The sequence below is a fragment of the Serinus canaria genome, chromosome 4 (genome assembly GCF_022539315.1).
Source record: "Serinus canaria isolate serCan28SL12 chromosome 4, serCan2020, whole genome shotgun sequence".
NCBI lineage: Eukaryota > Metazoa > Chordata > Aves > Passeriformes > Fringillidae > Serinus > Serinus canaria.
The window spans coordinates 34,181,939-34,198,333 of NC_066317.1; the positions used below are offsets into that span (position 1 = coordinate 34,181,939).

A 16,395-nucleotide genomic window follows, 5' to 3' on the forward strand; every position below is an offset into this window, starting at 1 on the left:
CAAAATTGTTACAGTAGCTATGGTATAAATTGCATGTTATATCATGAAATATTCCTATTTTATTTAAAGCTTTTTTCTGGTCATACATTAACACATTCTTAAGACCAAGGTAGGCCTTCTGTAACCAACACTAAACAGAAATGACCTGCTGGAGAAACATCACTGAGAGCTTGGATACTAACAGGGTATTTTTTACAAAAATGTCAATTGCATTTGCTTCATATTCAACCCAACAATTTTTTAATGTATCCAGATAATTCACACTGAAATTCCAACATTTCTCTTTCAGCTGTTTTACTGAACATTGCATTTTATACTGCTTTATTCAGGTTCTGCTCCTCTCACCATGTCTATCAATACGGTATTGAGACCAGCAGTGAGCCACAGCACAATTAAACTCCCAAAGACTTGGCAAAAAATCTAAATAAACTGCTTGATGAACTTTAGAGGACTAACACTCCACAGCTTGCATGGCTACAACTTGGTAAAATCGACCCAAATGATCTAGCCAAGTTTTCAAGAAGTTTTCTGGCATGTAACCATTTTTCTAGCTGTTGAGAAACACACCTACCTCCATGGCACGTGCTAGTTTTGATGGTTCCCATAGTCAACGTTCCGTGAAAGAATATACACAAACCACATGTGATTCAATAAAGTATGCTCAGTAATAATTAAGAGTATTTTAGGTAGGTGAGGGGAAAAAATTGAATGTTTCTGCAACTACTTTTCAGACACCAGGTGTACTTTTAAGCATATAAACCAGCAAATAAGTGATAAATTATTTTTTTTAATTGGAGGATGAAAAATTACATGATTTGATAATTAATGTATGTTACAACTTCAAAAAGTATCTGTAGTCATGCTCTAGAAACACATGCATATTACTAAACTTAAATATAATTAGGCTGCATTTCCATATCAGTTAATTGAAGATCAGTAATCACCTCACTCAAAGAATAATAAAAGGCACAGCAGTGGAAAAGAACATTCATTAACAGTCTTCACTCCCACAATGTCTAGGAAAAAATATATGGCATGCAAAATTCCCTGAGGGCGAACAAATTAAGGCTTATGTTTAACAAAATTCCTAAACTATATCAGGTCTCTCATACAAAACCTCATTGTTTCTTCCTGCTGCTTCCTCTTCGCAACAAAAGTTGATTTGAATTTTGGTTGATTAAAATTAGGACAATTGTTATTAAAACCTCCTGACTTACACTATTGAACTTACACTGGAACTACATAAAAGAGCTAAATGTCATCAGTGTGTTATATAACCCCCACAGCTTGTGCCTTGTTAATAATAATTCAAACTACCTTATATTCTTCAACATAAAGGGCAATTTCTCTTTTGTGCATGAGAGAACAAGACCAGAAAAATTAGGTATTTTTTAATTTTTGAAACCTTTAGCATGTAAGTGAATGCAAACCGTCCAAATATAGACCACCTCTTTCTGCTAGTTAAGTGCACACACCAAGACACCATTTCAAAGTCAACATTCCCAATCTGTAGAAGGAGCAGTATGGACATCTAGGTTGATTGCAATCCAAAACACTTTTCACTTCTCAAGCGACTGTAAAGGCAGATTGAAAGGAAGATAAGTTATCTCTTGCTGCTAGATAGTTTTTCTGCTGCTGCTTTTGAATGTAATTCTAACTCTGCTATGGTACATTTCATTTGTTTTTCCCATATCACGGGAAAAATCACATACTTGAAGATTATTTTTCAGTAAAATCTGTGGCAATTAGATCTACTCCATCAGATTACAACCTTATAAATTACATCCAAGAATTTCCTTCCAAGTGAATGAGCCTTACATAATTGTATGTGCGTATTTTCACCCAACAACTACTGAATTTGATGTCTGTTATTTTTATTTTGCGAAGAACTTTAAATATACTAAACACTTACAAGGTTCAAAAATGCCAGTGGCCAAGTTAAGCAGACCAATTAATGTCCTAATTAGAGGTAAAGCCATGGTTGGAAGTCCCAAAGAACAGTGTAAGAGATAATATCACAGCCAAAAGTTCTGCCTCTGAGAAGTCTGTCTCAGTTCATAGCTTCTTCAATTTCAAAGAATCAAACCTCAAATCACAAGCCAAGAATTAATGCTGTTGTCCAAAGAACCCCTGATGCAAAATAGAACTTTGAAATAAATTATCACAAGTTTTCTGAAGGAAAATTAAAATTTGCTTAAATGATACTAGCAGTAGAGAGTATATATGATCACTTGACAAGAGCACTCTCATTCCTGAAGCTTATCTGAGTCAATTTGGGCTGAAACATTTTAAATTATTTACTTTATACAATACTGGGTACCAAAGAGCATCTACAGGACATTATTATGGACAAAATAAAATTAATACAATTGGCATTTTTGAACCATCAGAGCAACATAAAAAACTAAAATGCAATCCTATACACGTACACAAATAAAAGAGTCACAGACTCCCTTGGGCTAGGAATTAATACAAACTGTCTTAGAGAAACCTGTTAGACAATGAGACAGCTGAAAATTATCTCCTGTTGACAATAAAAATGCCATTTTTCTTACAGGAGGTAAGAGAAGACACTAGCTTTTCCTTGCTTTGAGATTCAGGACAGATAAGTGTAGCAAAGATGCAGAAATTCGGAATTACTGTAAAGGAATACATTATTCTCTTCTTCACTGATAGGTAATCATGTTCATCCTCTCAGATTTCCTTTATCTCCCTTAATCTGAGTTTAGCATTAAATAAAAGAAGTGTATAAATACCTTGCTTTCAAAGAACAATTACTTTCAATAGTGTTATAAACACCAAAATGATTGATAGGAAGGACATCAAATAAATGACCTTCATGCTAAACAGAAACTCATCCTGTTCCTATCCAATTTCCTTGTCAGTTGCTTAGTATTCAGAAATTAGGAAAAAAGCTAAAGGGAGAAACTTAGAGAAATACAGGAATTTCTACTTACAAAAGCAAAAAAAAGTACAAGAGCAAAAGTACTCAAGCTAAGCACTTGTAATGTATTAAACATACAATCACAATTGTTCCACAGCTTAAAATTAATGCTCAGAATGTCAGGAAGGGTATTTCCAGAAGGGAAACATCTAGAGAAACAAGAACATCACTTTCTCTCTTGACTGGTCAGAACTATTTTGCACATTTCTAAAATGAAAACAAGAGCTGATGAAGCAAGAGGAAAAGTGTAAGTATACTATATACCTCACAGTCTGTGACTTTGCAAGCTGCATCATCATCTAATATTGTCTATTATAAAAGAACACAGGAATAACCTGACTCTAACCTGAGCTGCCAGCCTGCATTTTAGTCATGATGAAAACAAGTAAAGAAGAAATAGAACATGATGTACAGAAGGCTATTGACTTTTAAAGAGGGTGGCAAAGAATAATTCAGGTTCTCAATGGGAATTATATGCCTAGTTGGAAAAATAAGCTGATCACAAAGAGAAAGTAGCACCCCAAGACACAGGACAATCATGGCAGGAGTTTCTCTCCATGCTGCATCTAGCATTGCAATTTAATTCCTGTGAATACCCATGGTGAGATCACCTTTGAACAAGCTTAAGCAACTAAAGCACCCAGGGTGGTTTAATGACTGCACCACCACCAAAGTATTTTTCCATGTTGGCATCAAATAAAGAACTCCTGACTCTTAATAACAGAAGTGTTTGTTATTGAGAGCAAAGAAAAAAAGCAGCTTCTGACAGAACTTCTGAAATTATGTATTGAATGCTGTCTGCTCAATCCTTTCCAAAAGTATCTCAAAAATCAAATCAATTACACAATGTTTGCAGCATATATGTTAGCTTTACTTGCACTCTGCTTAACAACACCTAGGGTGATTCTGTTTGCTCAGTTCTCACAGGTATTTTCTGAAGGATAGGATGAAAGAAGTATAAAAGACTAAGTGGATTAGTATATAAGCAGCTAATTGTTTCTAGTATAAGATGTACACCTTATAGGCAAAAAAAGACCTGAGGATCCTTCCTGGTGGACACCAACTTGAACAAGAGCCCACAATGTACACAGATTGTCCAGAGAGGTTGTGAAGTCTATCCTTGGAGATATTTAAAATCTTATTTGGACACAGTCCTGGGCAACTGGCTCCAGGCAGCCTTGCTTCAGCAGGGGAGGTTAGATGAGACAACTTCAAGAGGCCTTTCTAAACTCAGCTGCTCCATGACATTAAAATATGAACCTAAATATAATGAGATTATTAACTGTTTCCAGATTAGCATTCATTTAACAGGAGGATTACACAGATTATCCACAGATTGAAGGAGTCAACAATTTAACCACAATAAGACAAAGCATAGCTACAGCTCAATCTGCTTTACTCAGTAAGGCAGAGCAAAAGCACATGGTCCATATAACTGTTAGTAATAAAGTCATCTGTCTGAAGAGCAAAGAATGTGAAATACATTTACTTGGATGAGAGCAATTACTAGTTCACAAAAAATGACAAAAATTTGTGGCATCAGGCTGGATATTTAGCTAGACATAAACTCTGTGCTATATTCAGGCAAATTTTCAAGATACAAGAATCAGGATAAAAAGGTAAAAGAGTTATACTATCAATATCTTCTCCACAGAAAAAGACTGCAGTTTTGCACCCACTTCTGGCATGTGCCACCATGTATGTACCATGCCAAAAGGAAGTACTGGAGATAATTCAGAAAACAACAACATCATAATTTAAAGGACTGAAAACTGTAACTTTAGAGTTCCAAAGAAAGAAGCAAACCAAGCCACACCTAAGCATTTTCGTAAACAACAGAAAGCTGATACCACAAGACAGACAACTGTGCCTTAAATGTTGCAGACAAATGTGTAAAATTATGCAAATGCCAACAAGTTGAAAACAAAACTAGACCTATTTAGCAGCAAGGATATTCATCATATTTTAGTTGGTTTAAAGACTTCAAAGATAGACACCTGAACAAGATCAAGTCTCGGGGTTTTTTGTTTGGCTTGTTTGGTTTTTTGAAGTGAAGATCTATTATTCAACTGTGCCCCACCCCTTAAAAATTAAGGGCACAGCTTTAAACTGAACGAACTTAATTTCAAGAACTTTAAATAAAGTCACTTTAAATAAGATCCCTCAAGATATCTAAAAACTGGTATCCACAATCTTTATTGCAATAAGACTCTGATGAGTACAGTCTGATATATGGCATTCCACAGTTTTTCTAACATAAGCATAGGAAACTATGGAATTCCAGAAGGTTTTGGAAAGAATATCTGCACTTTTTGAAGGAAATGTCATGTTATTTGTTCAAAGGAAACAGCATTGCAATGTATTTCTTCCTTTAAAAGACAGCCATTTGCTACATGTTTTCCTATTGATCCCCAGTTTCAAAATACTGGACATGTTCTTCATCTGCCACAGGTGTACACACACTAAAATCTCCTTATTTAATGAGGAGACAGCAGACTTTTGAAGTTATTTCAGATAATCTTGAAAATCTCAAGACAGAAACACCTGGCAGCTGTGGTCCCAAGTTGATGTTTTTTTATAAGAACCTGCTTGCTTCCCCAAACTTTCCCCCCAGCATAATCTCTTTTCTACTCATGTTTAAAAGAAAGACTGTTCTGGAAGGAAGTGTGCTTCTCATGTTTACTAAGGAGAAATTACAGAGGAAAGCTGGAGAATGGATATACATGCCAAGACGCAAACATTTTAGCAATAGGGTTTTTCTATAGTTAAATTCATACCATTGTCTATCACATGGATACAATTCCCATAGAACTATAATTTTAAATCAGTATATCTGAACTTGAGGGGAAAAAAAATACTGCACAAGACCAAAGAAAAATGGGAAGGCTGAGTTTACTTAAGCAGTACTTACACCAAGAGCAGCTTGGTAGGTAACTTCTGAGGGGAAGGTGAAGGAAGGCCCTGTTGTGACTGGGCTGCTGGGGGGTGGAGTAACAATCAGCCCTGTAGTGCCAATATGAACCTGGGGGAGAGAAAAAAGGATCAGTTCTGTGTAGTTTAGTAACAGCTGGTTTTGACAGAGCTGTAAGCTTCATGGACAAAATCACCAGTATTCTACTCCTTGTAACCTTAAACTAAACCTAATTTTTAGTTAGACAGATACTCACATAAACAGTGTTGGATTACACTGCTCACTTTTTTTTGCTGACATTTGTCAATCTTTGGAGATACACTGAACCAGCTACATGAAACACAATTTTAGCCAGTGTCAGCTTTCTTTTTTTTCTATGAAAGGCTGTCAGATCCCTAAGACGTGCAAATAAAGCTTATTTACGAGCTCAGGTAAAACATCACCAATTCCTGTTGGGCTCCATTGCTCTCTCTTTTCCCAAAGTGTAATCACTATATGAAACAGCCAATTTTTCACAAACTGCTGAACAAATAAATAAAGTCAGACAAATATTTCTACTTACCACAACCAGATTAAGATGCTAAATTTCTGAAATTTGTATAATCTTCAAGTTGAATATTTTACTTTTCTAGCATGCACTTTATTAATGTTCATTATTATATTCAATTTAGAAAAAAGAAATCAAGAAATTAAATCACTCTACTTTATAGTTTCCACAGTTTAATAAAAATCTTTGTGGCACTTTAGAATATAACAACTGCAAAAGAAAACCCCTAGACTACAAGACCAAAACTATTTGCCATCATATCAGAAGTATTAGAAAACATTTTCCTTAAATGTTCTCATCAGGTTGGAAGATAAGGTTTTTAAAAGTGTACATTTATTACTAATTAGACACAATTAATAACTTGAAATGAGTAATCTGACAACATCAGAGGCCTTTATAGCTGTGAATGTGAATTACCTGAGAGGGGGCACTACAGGACAGCCCAGTCAGCTCACTAATGCGGGCTGCAGCCGTTGGGTTGCTGGAGCTGATGAGGACAGGAGGACTGATTTCCATGGAGTGGCGGTTCTGAGAAGACTGAGAAGCCTTGTTGGACATGGTGAGGGAGGTAAAAGAGTGTCGTTTTTTGGTGTTTTTCTTAGTATCCGTGTGCTTTTGGGTTGAATTGTTGTGGGCTGCCCCAGAGGTACCTTCTCCAGAGTCAACAGCAGAACCTGAGGGCTTGTCCAATTCTATCAACTGTTTGGCTGCTGTGTTAAACTACAAAAACCAGTAACATGTTAGTTTTTTTTATTTATTTATAAAAGCCACCTGAATGTAAAAAACCATCTCTTTTCCTTTTATTCATAAAATAATCTCAACCATGCAACTTAAAAGTGTAGCATACCAACCTAGTCTACAAATCTGTCAGTTGAGAGTGAGAAATCATTCACTACAAACTCAATACACTTACTGTTGGGCTGGTATGACATTTTACCATCAGAGGTGAAATTTCAATCAATAAAGGACATAATGCCATAGTCCAGACATGAATAATTCAGCAATAACCACTGCCTGTATAATCTAGAACTCAGACTAAAACACAGTGATCTCCTTTGACCTTATAACAGAAAAATCTGTGCTACAAAACTTGGATATTTATGTCATTTTCAGATTTATGTCTTTTTCAGCCATTTTTTTGTCTATGACAGAATCCTGCACATTTGCATGTGGGCTCTTGAAGATATTCCTCCTAATATCCTTTTGTACTTGTGCACATCTTTAACACTACCAGCAATGAAAACACAGTCTTCCTCAATGCAGACTAAATACCCAGCTATATCAGTATACTGCCTGGCAACAGGCACCTATACAGGCATAAGATGGCATAAGGAGAAAAGAAACATATACAAGCAATTTTGTGGAAATACCTTCTCAGCTTCTGAATTTTCTAATGTAGAGGCACTGTGCCATTTTTTCCCTTTTTAAGCTTACCTAAAGAATTTTTGTTCAAATGAGATTTTCTATCTGCTAATTTGTAACAACAATACTACATTAAATGCAAACAAATCCTTCCTTTTCAATGAAGAAATTAGGAATCCCACATTTTCTTCTTTCAATGAAATGTAAGCTATATAATGGGGAGGAGGAGAGGAAAGCAACAAACAACCCCTCTACATCTTTCAAACACCCTTTATTTTCAGAAAATCTTAGCACTATTCGAAATATTAACGTCAGAACTCTCATGTAATCATGAGCTGAAATAACACCAGCACCAGTTTTCTGAACATATACCACTAAATATGAATACTGTTACTTGAAAAGTGTAGGTGATTATGAAGAAAGAAAAGATCTTTTTCTGGAAAACATCAGGATGAAGGAATAAAATTAGTTACTGTGGAATTTTATTTCTATTCTTCAGCATATTATTTCTTCTATTTATTTTACCATTTTCCTGCAAGTCTTGAGATACCTACTATGCTCATGAAGAGTTTTAAAGTAGTATTTTACCCCATCAAAATTTTACTAGACAAACAAGAAACCATTAATCATGATAGCATCACCACTGATTTAAATGCAGTTCCCACAGATGACCAACTTACATTCTGAACACAAGTCAATATCTACAGATATAGAAGGTAGTGTAAAAGAAAAAATATATCTATTTTTTAAATATAGAAGAGATTGGTAAGTGATATTTGTAAGATGTCATCTGGAAAAAAATTTCATGTATATACAGAAAAAAAAGAATGATGTTCAAAACCAGAACTATTGGGACAATGAGGAGTTGACATAAAAACCTTCTACAGAAGAGTAAGAGCTACATGGAATATACTGCAGTGGAAGAAGGGCATAATGGGAGAATTGAACCAGGATATGAGATCAAGAATATAGAATTTTTTCCTAAATGTTCTTATTGTTGGTCCTTTAGAATGCAATTGAAGAGAACTGGGATCACAGAATCATAGAATCTTTTGGGTTGGAAGGGCCTTCAAGATTATCGTTCCAACCCATCTGCCATGGGCAGGGACACCTCCCATGAGACCAGGTTGCTCAGAGTCCCATCCAACCTGGTTGGAACACTTCCAGGGATGGGGCATCTGCAACCTTCCTGGGCACCCTGTTCCAGTGTCCTCACCACCCTCACAGTAAAGAATTTCCTCCTAATATCTAATCATAACCTATCTTCTTCCAGTTTGAGTCCATTCCCCCTTGTCCTGTCACTACATAATCTTGTAAAAAGTCCCTCTCCATCTTTCTTGTAAGAAGGAAGGATAGGAGAAGACAATGTCAGAGCAGTAAGAAATCCTATGAAAAAGGTGGATGCTAGATTTTCCTTCCTGCTATTACTCAAGATGGATCATATGGATCAAAATAATATTGTATTACTTGCATATAACAGAAGATAGAAACACACAATTTTCTCCAATGAAGCCCATTATTTAGATGATTATTGAATTTTAAATTTAGATCAAACATACTTTAAACAGACCAGTGAAAACATTTTTTCATTACAAAACATTGAGGCTCAATAATATAAAACAAGTAGAAAATAAGACCAAAAAAAGCCTACTCTGCTGTTCAGCTTGTCAGGGTCTTATCTGTCATCATGACAAACATGCAGGTTTTCGAGGTTTAATAATTTTATTTATTTTGCACATTTTATTTTTTTTCCAACTCAGATTGAAATTCCTGAGAATCTAGGTATTCCACACTGTTGATGCAATGGCTTCAACTGTTTCCATTCTTATGTAATCTATATCCTTATTTGCAAAGAACTAGCCAATCAGAGAAGTTAAGGGATCACAGAGGAATGAAAAGGAAAACCAAAAGCCACTTTGCTAACAGCACCCCAAGGTACTTGTTACACCTAATTATATTTGTTTACCTCCAGAAGCTATCAATGCCTGCAGAATTTGATTACTTTGTACAGTAAACAACCAATTAGGGAAAAGTTAAGGCTTTCCCATGGGATCAATTCAAGATGGATTCAAATAAAAGCAGCATTCTGTGCTTTTTTATGCAGAGAAGGAAGAAAATGACAGTTGCATGAATCTGAAGATGGAAGAGAACTGATTACTGGCCTCCTCTTTGAAGTAACCAGGAGACACCAACAGCTGCAGAATATTTTGCAGAGTGCAATTTACTTCTCTTCCTTGAGAGGAGAAATTAAGGTCCTGCAAGCATTCTCTAGTGAAATGGCTAGCAGATATTCAAGGTCACCAAGGACTGAACCCAAGTCATGCTATGAAGTATTTCAATCTAGCATTCCTTTCTGCAACAAATACCTATACACCTAGGCCTACAGTTCCTACATCAGGTTTTTCCTAAACAGACATATTTTCATTGAGGCTTCTTTACTTCAATCTTTACATTCACTTTTTTTCTTTTTTTTCCCATTCAACAAAATCTCTGCTGTAACAGGAAGCCTGAAATCCAATTCCCTTTCCCACCAAACTCCAGGAAACTGAAGAACTTTCCAAGCAGGGCAGGACAGAGGCAGCTGGCTGAGCAGCGTCTCAGTGCTGCAGCAGGGCTGAGGTCAGCACACAGCTTTCCTCTGCCTGCAGATGTCTGCAGGAATTACCACTACTGCAAGGTCTCTAAGAGCTGTGCTTTGCTACACTTATTTTAAAAATTAATTCAGGTGCTCTTTACTTGCACAAAAGTAAACAAAAGCTGACATTATTTTCTACTGACAATTTGACAGAGGAGTGATTTCCCTGATTTTTGTTCTATTCTGGGCATTTCTCTTTGTTTATGAAGTGTTGAACTAGGTCAAATTCATCCAATTTGAGGTCTAAGGAATGTATATTGTACCCAGAACTGCAAATTTTCAGAAAAAAATCTAATAATATCTATTTAGTTATGAATATTCTTTGGTTTTGAAACAGAGATAACTCTAAATGTTAACTGATTTAATAGAATCACTCCTAAAATTTCTCTCCAAATGTGTTGTCTCACTTTTATTATTATCACAAATTTAAAAGATCAGAGTAGTGAGCATTAAATCATAAAAGGGCAAAATTTGTCCTCAAATACGATCAGAGATTTTCACAGACTTCAACATTAACTAAAATTTTATCCTCACTGTACAAGAAATATCTCAATTATTACATTTCTACTACAGAATAAACATCACAGTCTATGCCCATTTTATAGTTAATGACTTCAGATAATCTCTAGTAAATGGAGCTACTTATTCACATTTTCAAACAAAATGATGTGGACTAACATACACAAGGTAAAAGTTATGTCTGTCATGATAATATGATAGAATTCCCTAAAAATAGGCAATGATTACAGGATTGGGAAATGCAATGAAAACTACCATATAAAATTTTTTCAAAAATATTAATTACTTTTCATCTTCATTGTCTTTCATAAAATTGGTAAGAATGGTTTGCTATACTTGTTTCTATCAGTTGTCTGTATGTTTTCCAGAACAATAGTCATATCCTCTCAGAAAACAGGCATTTCAAAATTCAATCCCATACTTTACTGCACATCTCACTGCCCTCCACCACAACATGCATTTCAGTTTAGTATATACTGGAAAAAACCCACCTATCTGATTTGAAGTAACTCATAGGCTATAATTTATCATTCTAGACTTTCCATTCCACTTTAGTAGGGATTTGAGAATGCGTACTTACTTAAGTGTTGATGCCTGTTCTAAAAGGGTTTATTGAAAATACATTTTCTAAGTTGATGGAATCAGTCTAAAAACATTAGGAGAAATATATTTTGTGACTTTCATTTTTACTTTTTTTTTTTCCAAGGGCATATCTCCTTTTTGCAACTTTTGCAGAGATAGGAATGTAGTTGTTAGCTAAATAGCTCAAGTGGCAGCCCTAGGAAAGGGCTTTTTCTAACCAGGCTAAGTAATTTAGTTTGAAAAAACACTACAAAAAGCTTTACTGGCTAAATTGAAGGGGCAGTTAATTGCAAGAAGCTAGGAAAGAATACCCAAGGGCAAGAAAACATTAAATTGGCCTTTAAAATGTCTTAAACTGAAGCCAAAATTGCACTAAGCAAGTTGAAACTTTTTTGGTCTTCTTGTTTTTACAGTCATGTGAAATTTTCTATCCCAAGATATACAGATCCTTACACCAATCTATAAAAATAAATATAATATTTTCCTTTTAAAAAGAATAAATTCTATTTTGGTTGAAAGCAGTAATGTTTTTTGAAGTTCCCATCTCATCACAGGATTCAGAAATTGAATTAATAAAACTTGACTTGATTCTTACTATGGTTACACATTTCTTCTGTGACCTGAAGTACATATTTCTCATCCCAGAGATAATGTGAAAATACTTTTTTCTTTCATCACTCTGCCTCAATTATTTAAATCAAATACTGTAAGTGCATGGAAGTATTCACAGCATATCTATCAGAGAAGGACAAGCACCATTCTAAACCTTTGTATCTTTCTGTAGTGCAAATTTGAATAATCACTGTGGCTGTACACACTGTTCCTAATCACTGATGTCTTTCTATATAAAAGATACAGCTTTCAACTCTTAAAATTTATAGGGTTGGGAAAATTTTCTCAGCTGCTACCTCTTACTGTAAATTGTTGTAACACCTGACAAATGCAGGAAGGTGGAGAAGGTTTTATATATGGCTCTGTTGATGAAAAAGCTGATCCTTTACCTGTTTAACAACAACCTATACCCTTTGACGTCCTAGTTGTGCTAATTTGGTTTTGAGGTGTGGCTAATAGGGACAGTGCAAAGCTAACTATTTCTCTGACTTGCTGACTGCTTTCATTTTGTGGCTAAGTGTGGTTTGGATTGACTGCATGACTCCAGTATTAACAAGAAAACATAGTGACTGCCTCCAATTACACTCATTTCAATTCCATTCAATAAAAATAGGTATCAAATAGCTAAGTGAAAATCACTGGTTCAACTGCTGAGGCCATTAACTTTCCCAAAGAGGATTTTAAATGTAAGATTATTTATATCTCAGGTTATTTTAGAATTATCAGCAGTACTGATTATTTTTCCTCTCAGAAAATTAAACATACAGTGGGCACAGCCTGACTGAGGACCCAGCTTTACTCACCTCAACATAAGAAATTGGAAATATTCCTATCTTGTCAGCCAGCATTCCTTCTGCCCAGTTTTCATCCACACGACGAATTACAGTCAGAACATCATCCTGTGTGAACATGCAGTGATTATGTCTCCCAGCTCTAATTTAACTTCTCATTTAATTTTCCTCCATAACACAGGAGTAATCAGAGAAGGCAGGACACAGACAAGAACCACAGAGAAGGCATTCTGTAAGAGGAATATGCTGCTTTTGGGGTTGAAGTCAGTCCAAGCTGTTCTTTTTTCCTGTTTTGTCAGAGTTCAACTAACTGCCCACATCTCAGTGATCTGACTTTGTCCTTAGTGCCAGTCCTCCTGTCATGTTCAGTCCATGTTACTCATCAGCCCCCCCTTTAATTCCTTGGCATTATTCAACAGAACCACAACCATTTTCCTTCTCAGCTGACTCATTACCTAACCTTCCCTAGATGTTGTTTTTCTACTTAAGTACTAAAGACGTTGCTAGTGATATGACTTCTTTCACATCTGCAATTTGAGTGTATCTTTAGAAGACAGAATGTTCTTAATTAACAACATAGGTTATTTCCCATAAATTAGGAACATCACTACTGCAAGTACGAAAAAATGCATTCTCAGAAATAAAACATCAGAGAATTTTAGAAAGAGAATGCAAAACTAATCAATATAGGAGAAATATTTGCAGAATTACTTCTCCTTTCCTTATGTGTGCAGCTCCAATAAGAAATGCAGATAATTCTACAAAACAGTTGTATTATTTCTTATCTAAATAAATGAAATCATTAGAAAAAAATAGTAATTGTATTCTTTTTTTACCTTTGCAAATGGTAAACAGTCTTTATCTGCTTCCTTGTCTTTTACTTCAAAATCATAAAGTGCTTTGCACTGAGGCGGAGGCTGAGGTAAAGGTTTAATAATCTGAACAAAATTGGTAGGAAAGAAGCCATGGATGCCATTGACTTCTCCATGATACCAATTTTCATCCACCTGTCGACGTAAAATGATGATGTCTCCTTTACTGAATTTAAGATCTCCAGGTTCTTTTCCCTCGTAGTTATACAATGCTTTGGCACATGGTAACTGAGGTACACCCTAAAGAAAAAGAAAAAAATAATAGATCATTAGAATTAGATGAGCATTACTAAATAGAATTTATATTACATTTTTGGAGAGTATGAATGAAGCTCCAAAGTATGAAATTGCAAAGTAAAATTATACACATATTTTACTGCAATGATTCTACTGATTTTTACCCACACAAGTGGGAAGAGTTTCAGTTCTCTGCAGTCTCAAGATCCCTCCAAGTTTCATTATGATTTTTAATCACACAAAGTTTCTAGACACAGAAAAGGCAGAAAAACATAATACTTTAACCCTCATGTACTAATTCACTAAGATTAAACATTTAAAGAAACCAAGCAAGCAAACTGGAAAGCAACCTGACCACTTGAGAGACCACTGGCAGAAAAATGCTGCAAGAAAATACAACACTGGAATAAAAAACTTGCTATAAGACCTTTAAGGCAGTTTTCCTGCCTTTCTTATTATCTTCTTCACCTTAGTTACTTCATGGGCAGAGAATAATAAAAATGAGGACATAAAGGAGGTGTTTTCCAGCTTGAAAAACAAATTTTAGTTTATTAAAAATGAAAAATTTCATCCTGGAGCAACTCTTTTAATTCAATTATTTATTTAAAACCACAGCTAATAAGAATTCCTGGAAAAGGTCTGTTGAAGGTGTGCATCCTTGGGTTTCCTTCACTTGATTCTTCCATACTATCTGAAAACTGTAGATCATTGGTGCTGCTCTTGAATGCAGATCAGAAGGATTGCAATTTAACACTGTCACCCTCCCTTATATAGGTTGCAGGTATTATTTTTTAATTGCTTAGCCTGTATCTCCAAATTTTGCAAGAGAGAGTCATAAAAGTCTACAACTCTAGTGTTAGGGCTACTGCCTTCAAAACTCTCTTTTCTCCAAATTTAAATACCTGGAGGGGTGCTTACCCCCTTCATGATGCAAACAGCAGTAACTTGCATTACTAATATGATCTTCCCAAAGCAAAGGTCACACAGAGCCTTTATAGTCAAACAGAGCACAGTATTTCACAGCTTTGATGCAAGCCCACATGGAAAAAGCAAAATTTAATGAAATTCAAGGTTGCTGATATTATTTGCCACATCTATGCTATGGTATTCTCTCCTCTCAAGCCTTCCACCAGCTCAGATTGTAAACTGGAGTTGCACTTGCAATATTTCAAGAAGTCACACACAATGGAAGGAAATTCTCAGAAGGAATTATCACTTTGAGTCTGTCCATTGGGCGGAAGACAGAGTTGTGATGATGTATATCACATTTAACAAAATTTTATCTTTCAATATGATCCAATTTGTTTGGACAGCTTTAACTTTTGTCCACGCCTATTAATATCTCAAATGTATAAATAATAAAGATTAACTTCTCCAGTAACCTATTTTCTATGCCAAACAGTCAAAGGAAAACCATGTGTGTATATGCACAGGTACAGAGGAGTATGATTTACATATGAATACAGGAAAATCAAAGTTCATTCTATTGTCTCCAGGATGAATATGAAAAATATCATATTAGCAGGATCCAAGCAATTGTTCACAATTGGTGATCTCCAAACTGAAGCAAATAGTATTTTTCTTCATGATCACTATGATGTGCACTGTACAAATCTGGGTATGGAAAAAGACACCAAACAGGGAATTTGTGGGCCTCAGCCAAGTGAGGGGAAAATTAATGGTCAGAACAGAAGAATTAAAAAATTATATATAAATATATGTATGTGTGTGTGTGTGCATTTTTAGTTTTATGTTCTCTGCAGATTACACAGGCAGAATGAAGGAAGCAGTCAGTGTAGATGAAGTATGAACGAGTGCAAAGAGAGAACTTCAGGGGAGAGGAAGCAAAAAGAAACAGACCTCTAAACAAGAGAGGAATCCTGCTTGCTTATCCCTTTCCATCACAATAACAAACAAGCAAACAAACATACAAACAAAAGGATTAGGAGCCAAGAATAACTTGACAGAAAGTGGGCCCCAAGCAATTATGGCTACTACAGGATACAGAAATCTCTCTTGCACTGGAGGTAATAGTTTGACTTCTCCCAGGAATCTCACCGTTGTCCTGGGACAAAGCTTTCTATGTCCCCATGCTGAGGAAGAGGTTTAAGATGAGCTTTTTGTATAAAATACAGTTGGAAAAAAAATCTCTTTAAAAACAAACAAAACAATCCAGGAGTACCGGTGCAGATCATGTCAAAGCAATCAAACTCATTTGTCATCATTTAATTGTTAGAACTCCATATTGCATTTATGCAGTTTATCACAAAGGCTCCCACAAATAAATCTGCATACAAAAGTACAAACATCTGTTTATGCTTTATAGGAAGTTCCTTTCCCAGTGTAAAGGTTGAGTTTCTGCAAAACTTGTTTCCCACATTAA

General features: G+C 35.4%; 1 protein-coding gene across 2 annotated transcripts in view; it reads right to left on the reverse strand.

The window, feature by feature from the left end:
• Nucleotides 1-16,395, reverse strand: part of SH3RF1 (SH3 domain containing ring finger 1) — an 83,644-nt gene that overhangs the window by 18,414 nt on the left and 48,835 nt on the right. For both annotated transcript variants that reach the window (XM_030239283.2, XM_050973505.1), the window contains exons 3-6: nt 13,740-14,015; nt 12,916-13,011; nt 6,820-7,122; nt 5,856-5,966 (exon numbers count right to left, since the gene is read on the reverse strand). In XM_030239283.2, coding sequence (XP_030095143.1) covers nt 5,856-5,966; nt 6,820-7,122; nt 12,916-13,011; nt 13,740-14,015 — 786 coding nt within the window. The remainder of the gene's footprint in view (nt 1-5,855; nt 5,967-6,819; nt 7,123-12,915; nt 13,012-13,739; nt 14,016-16,395) is intronic.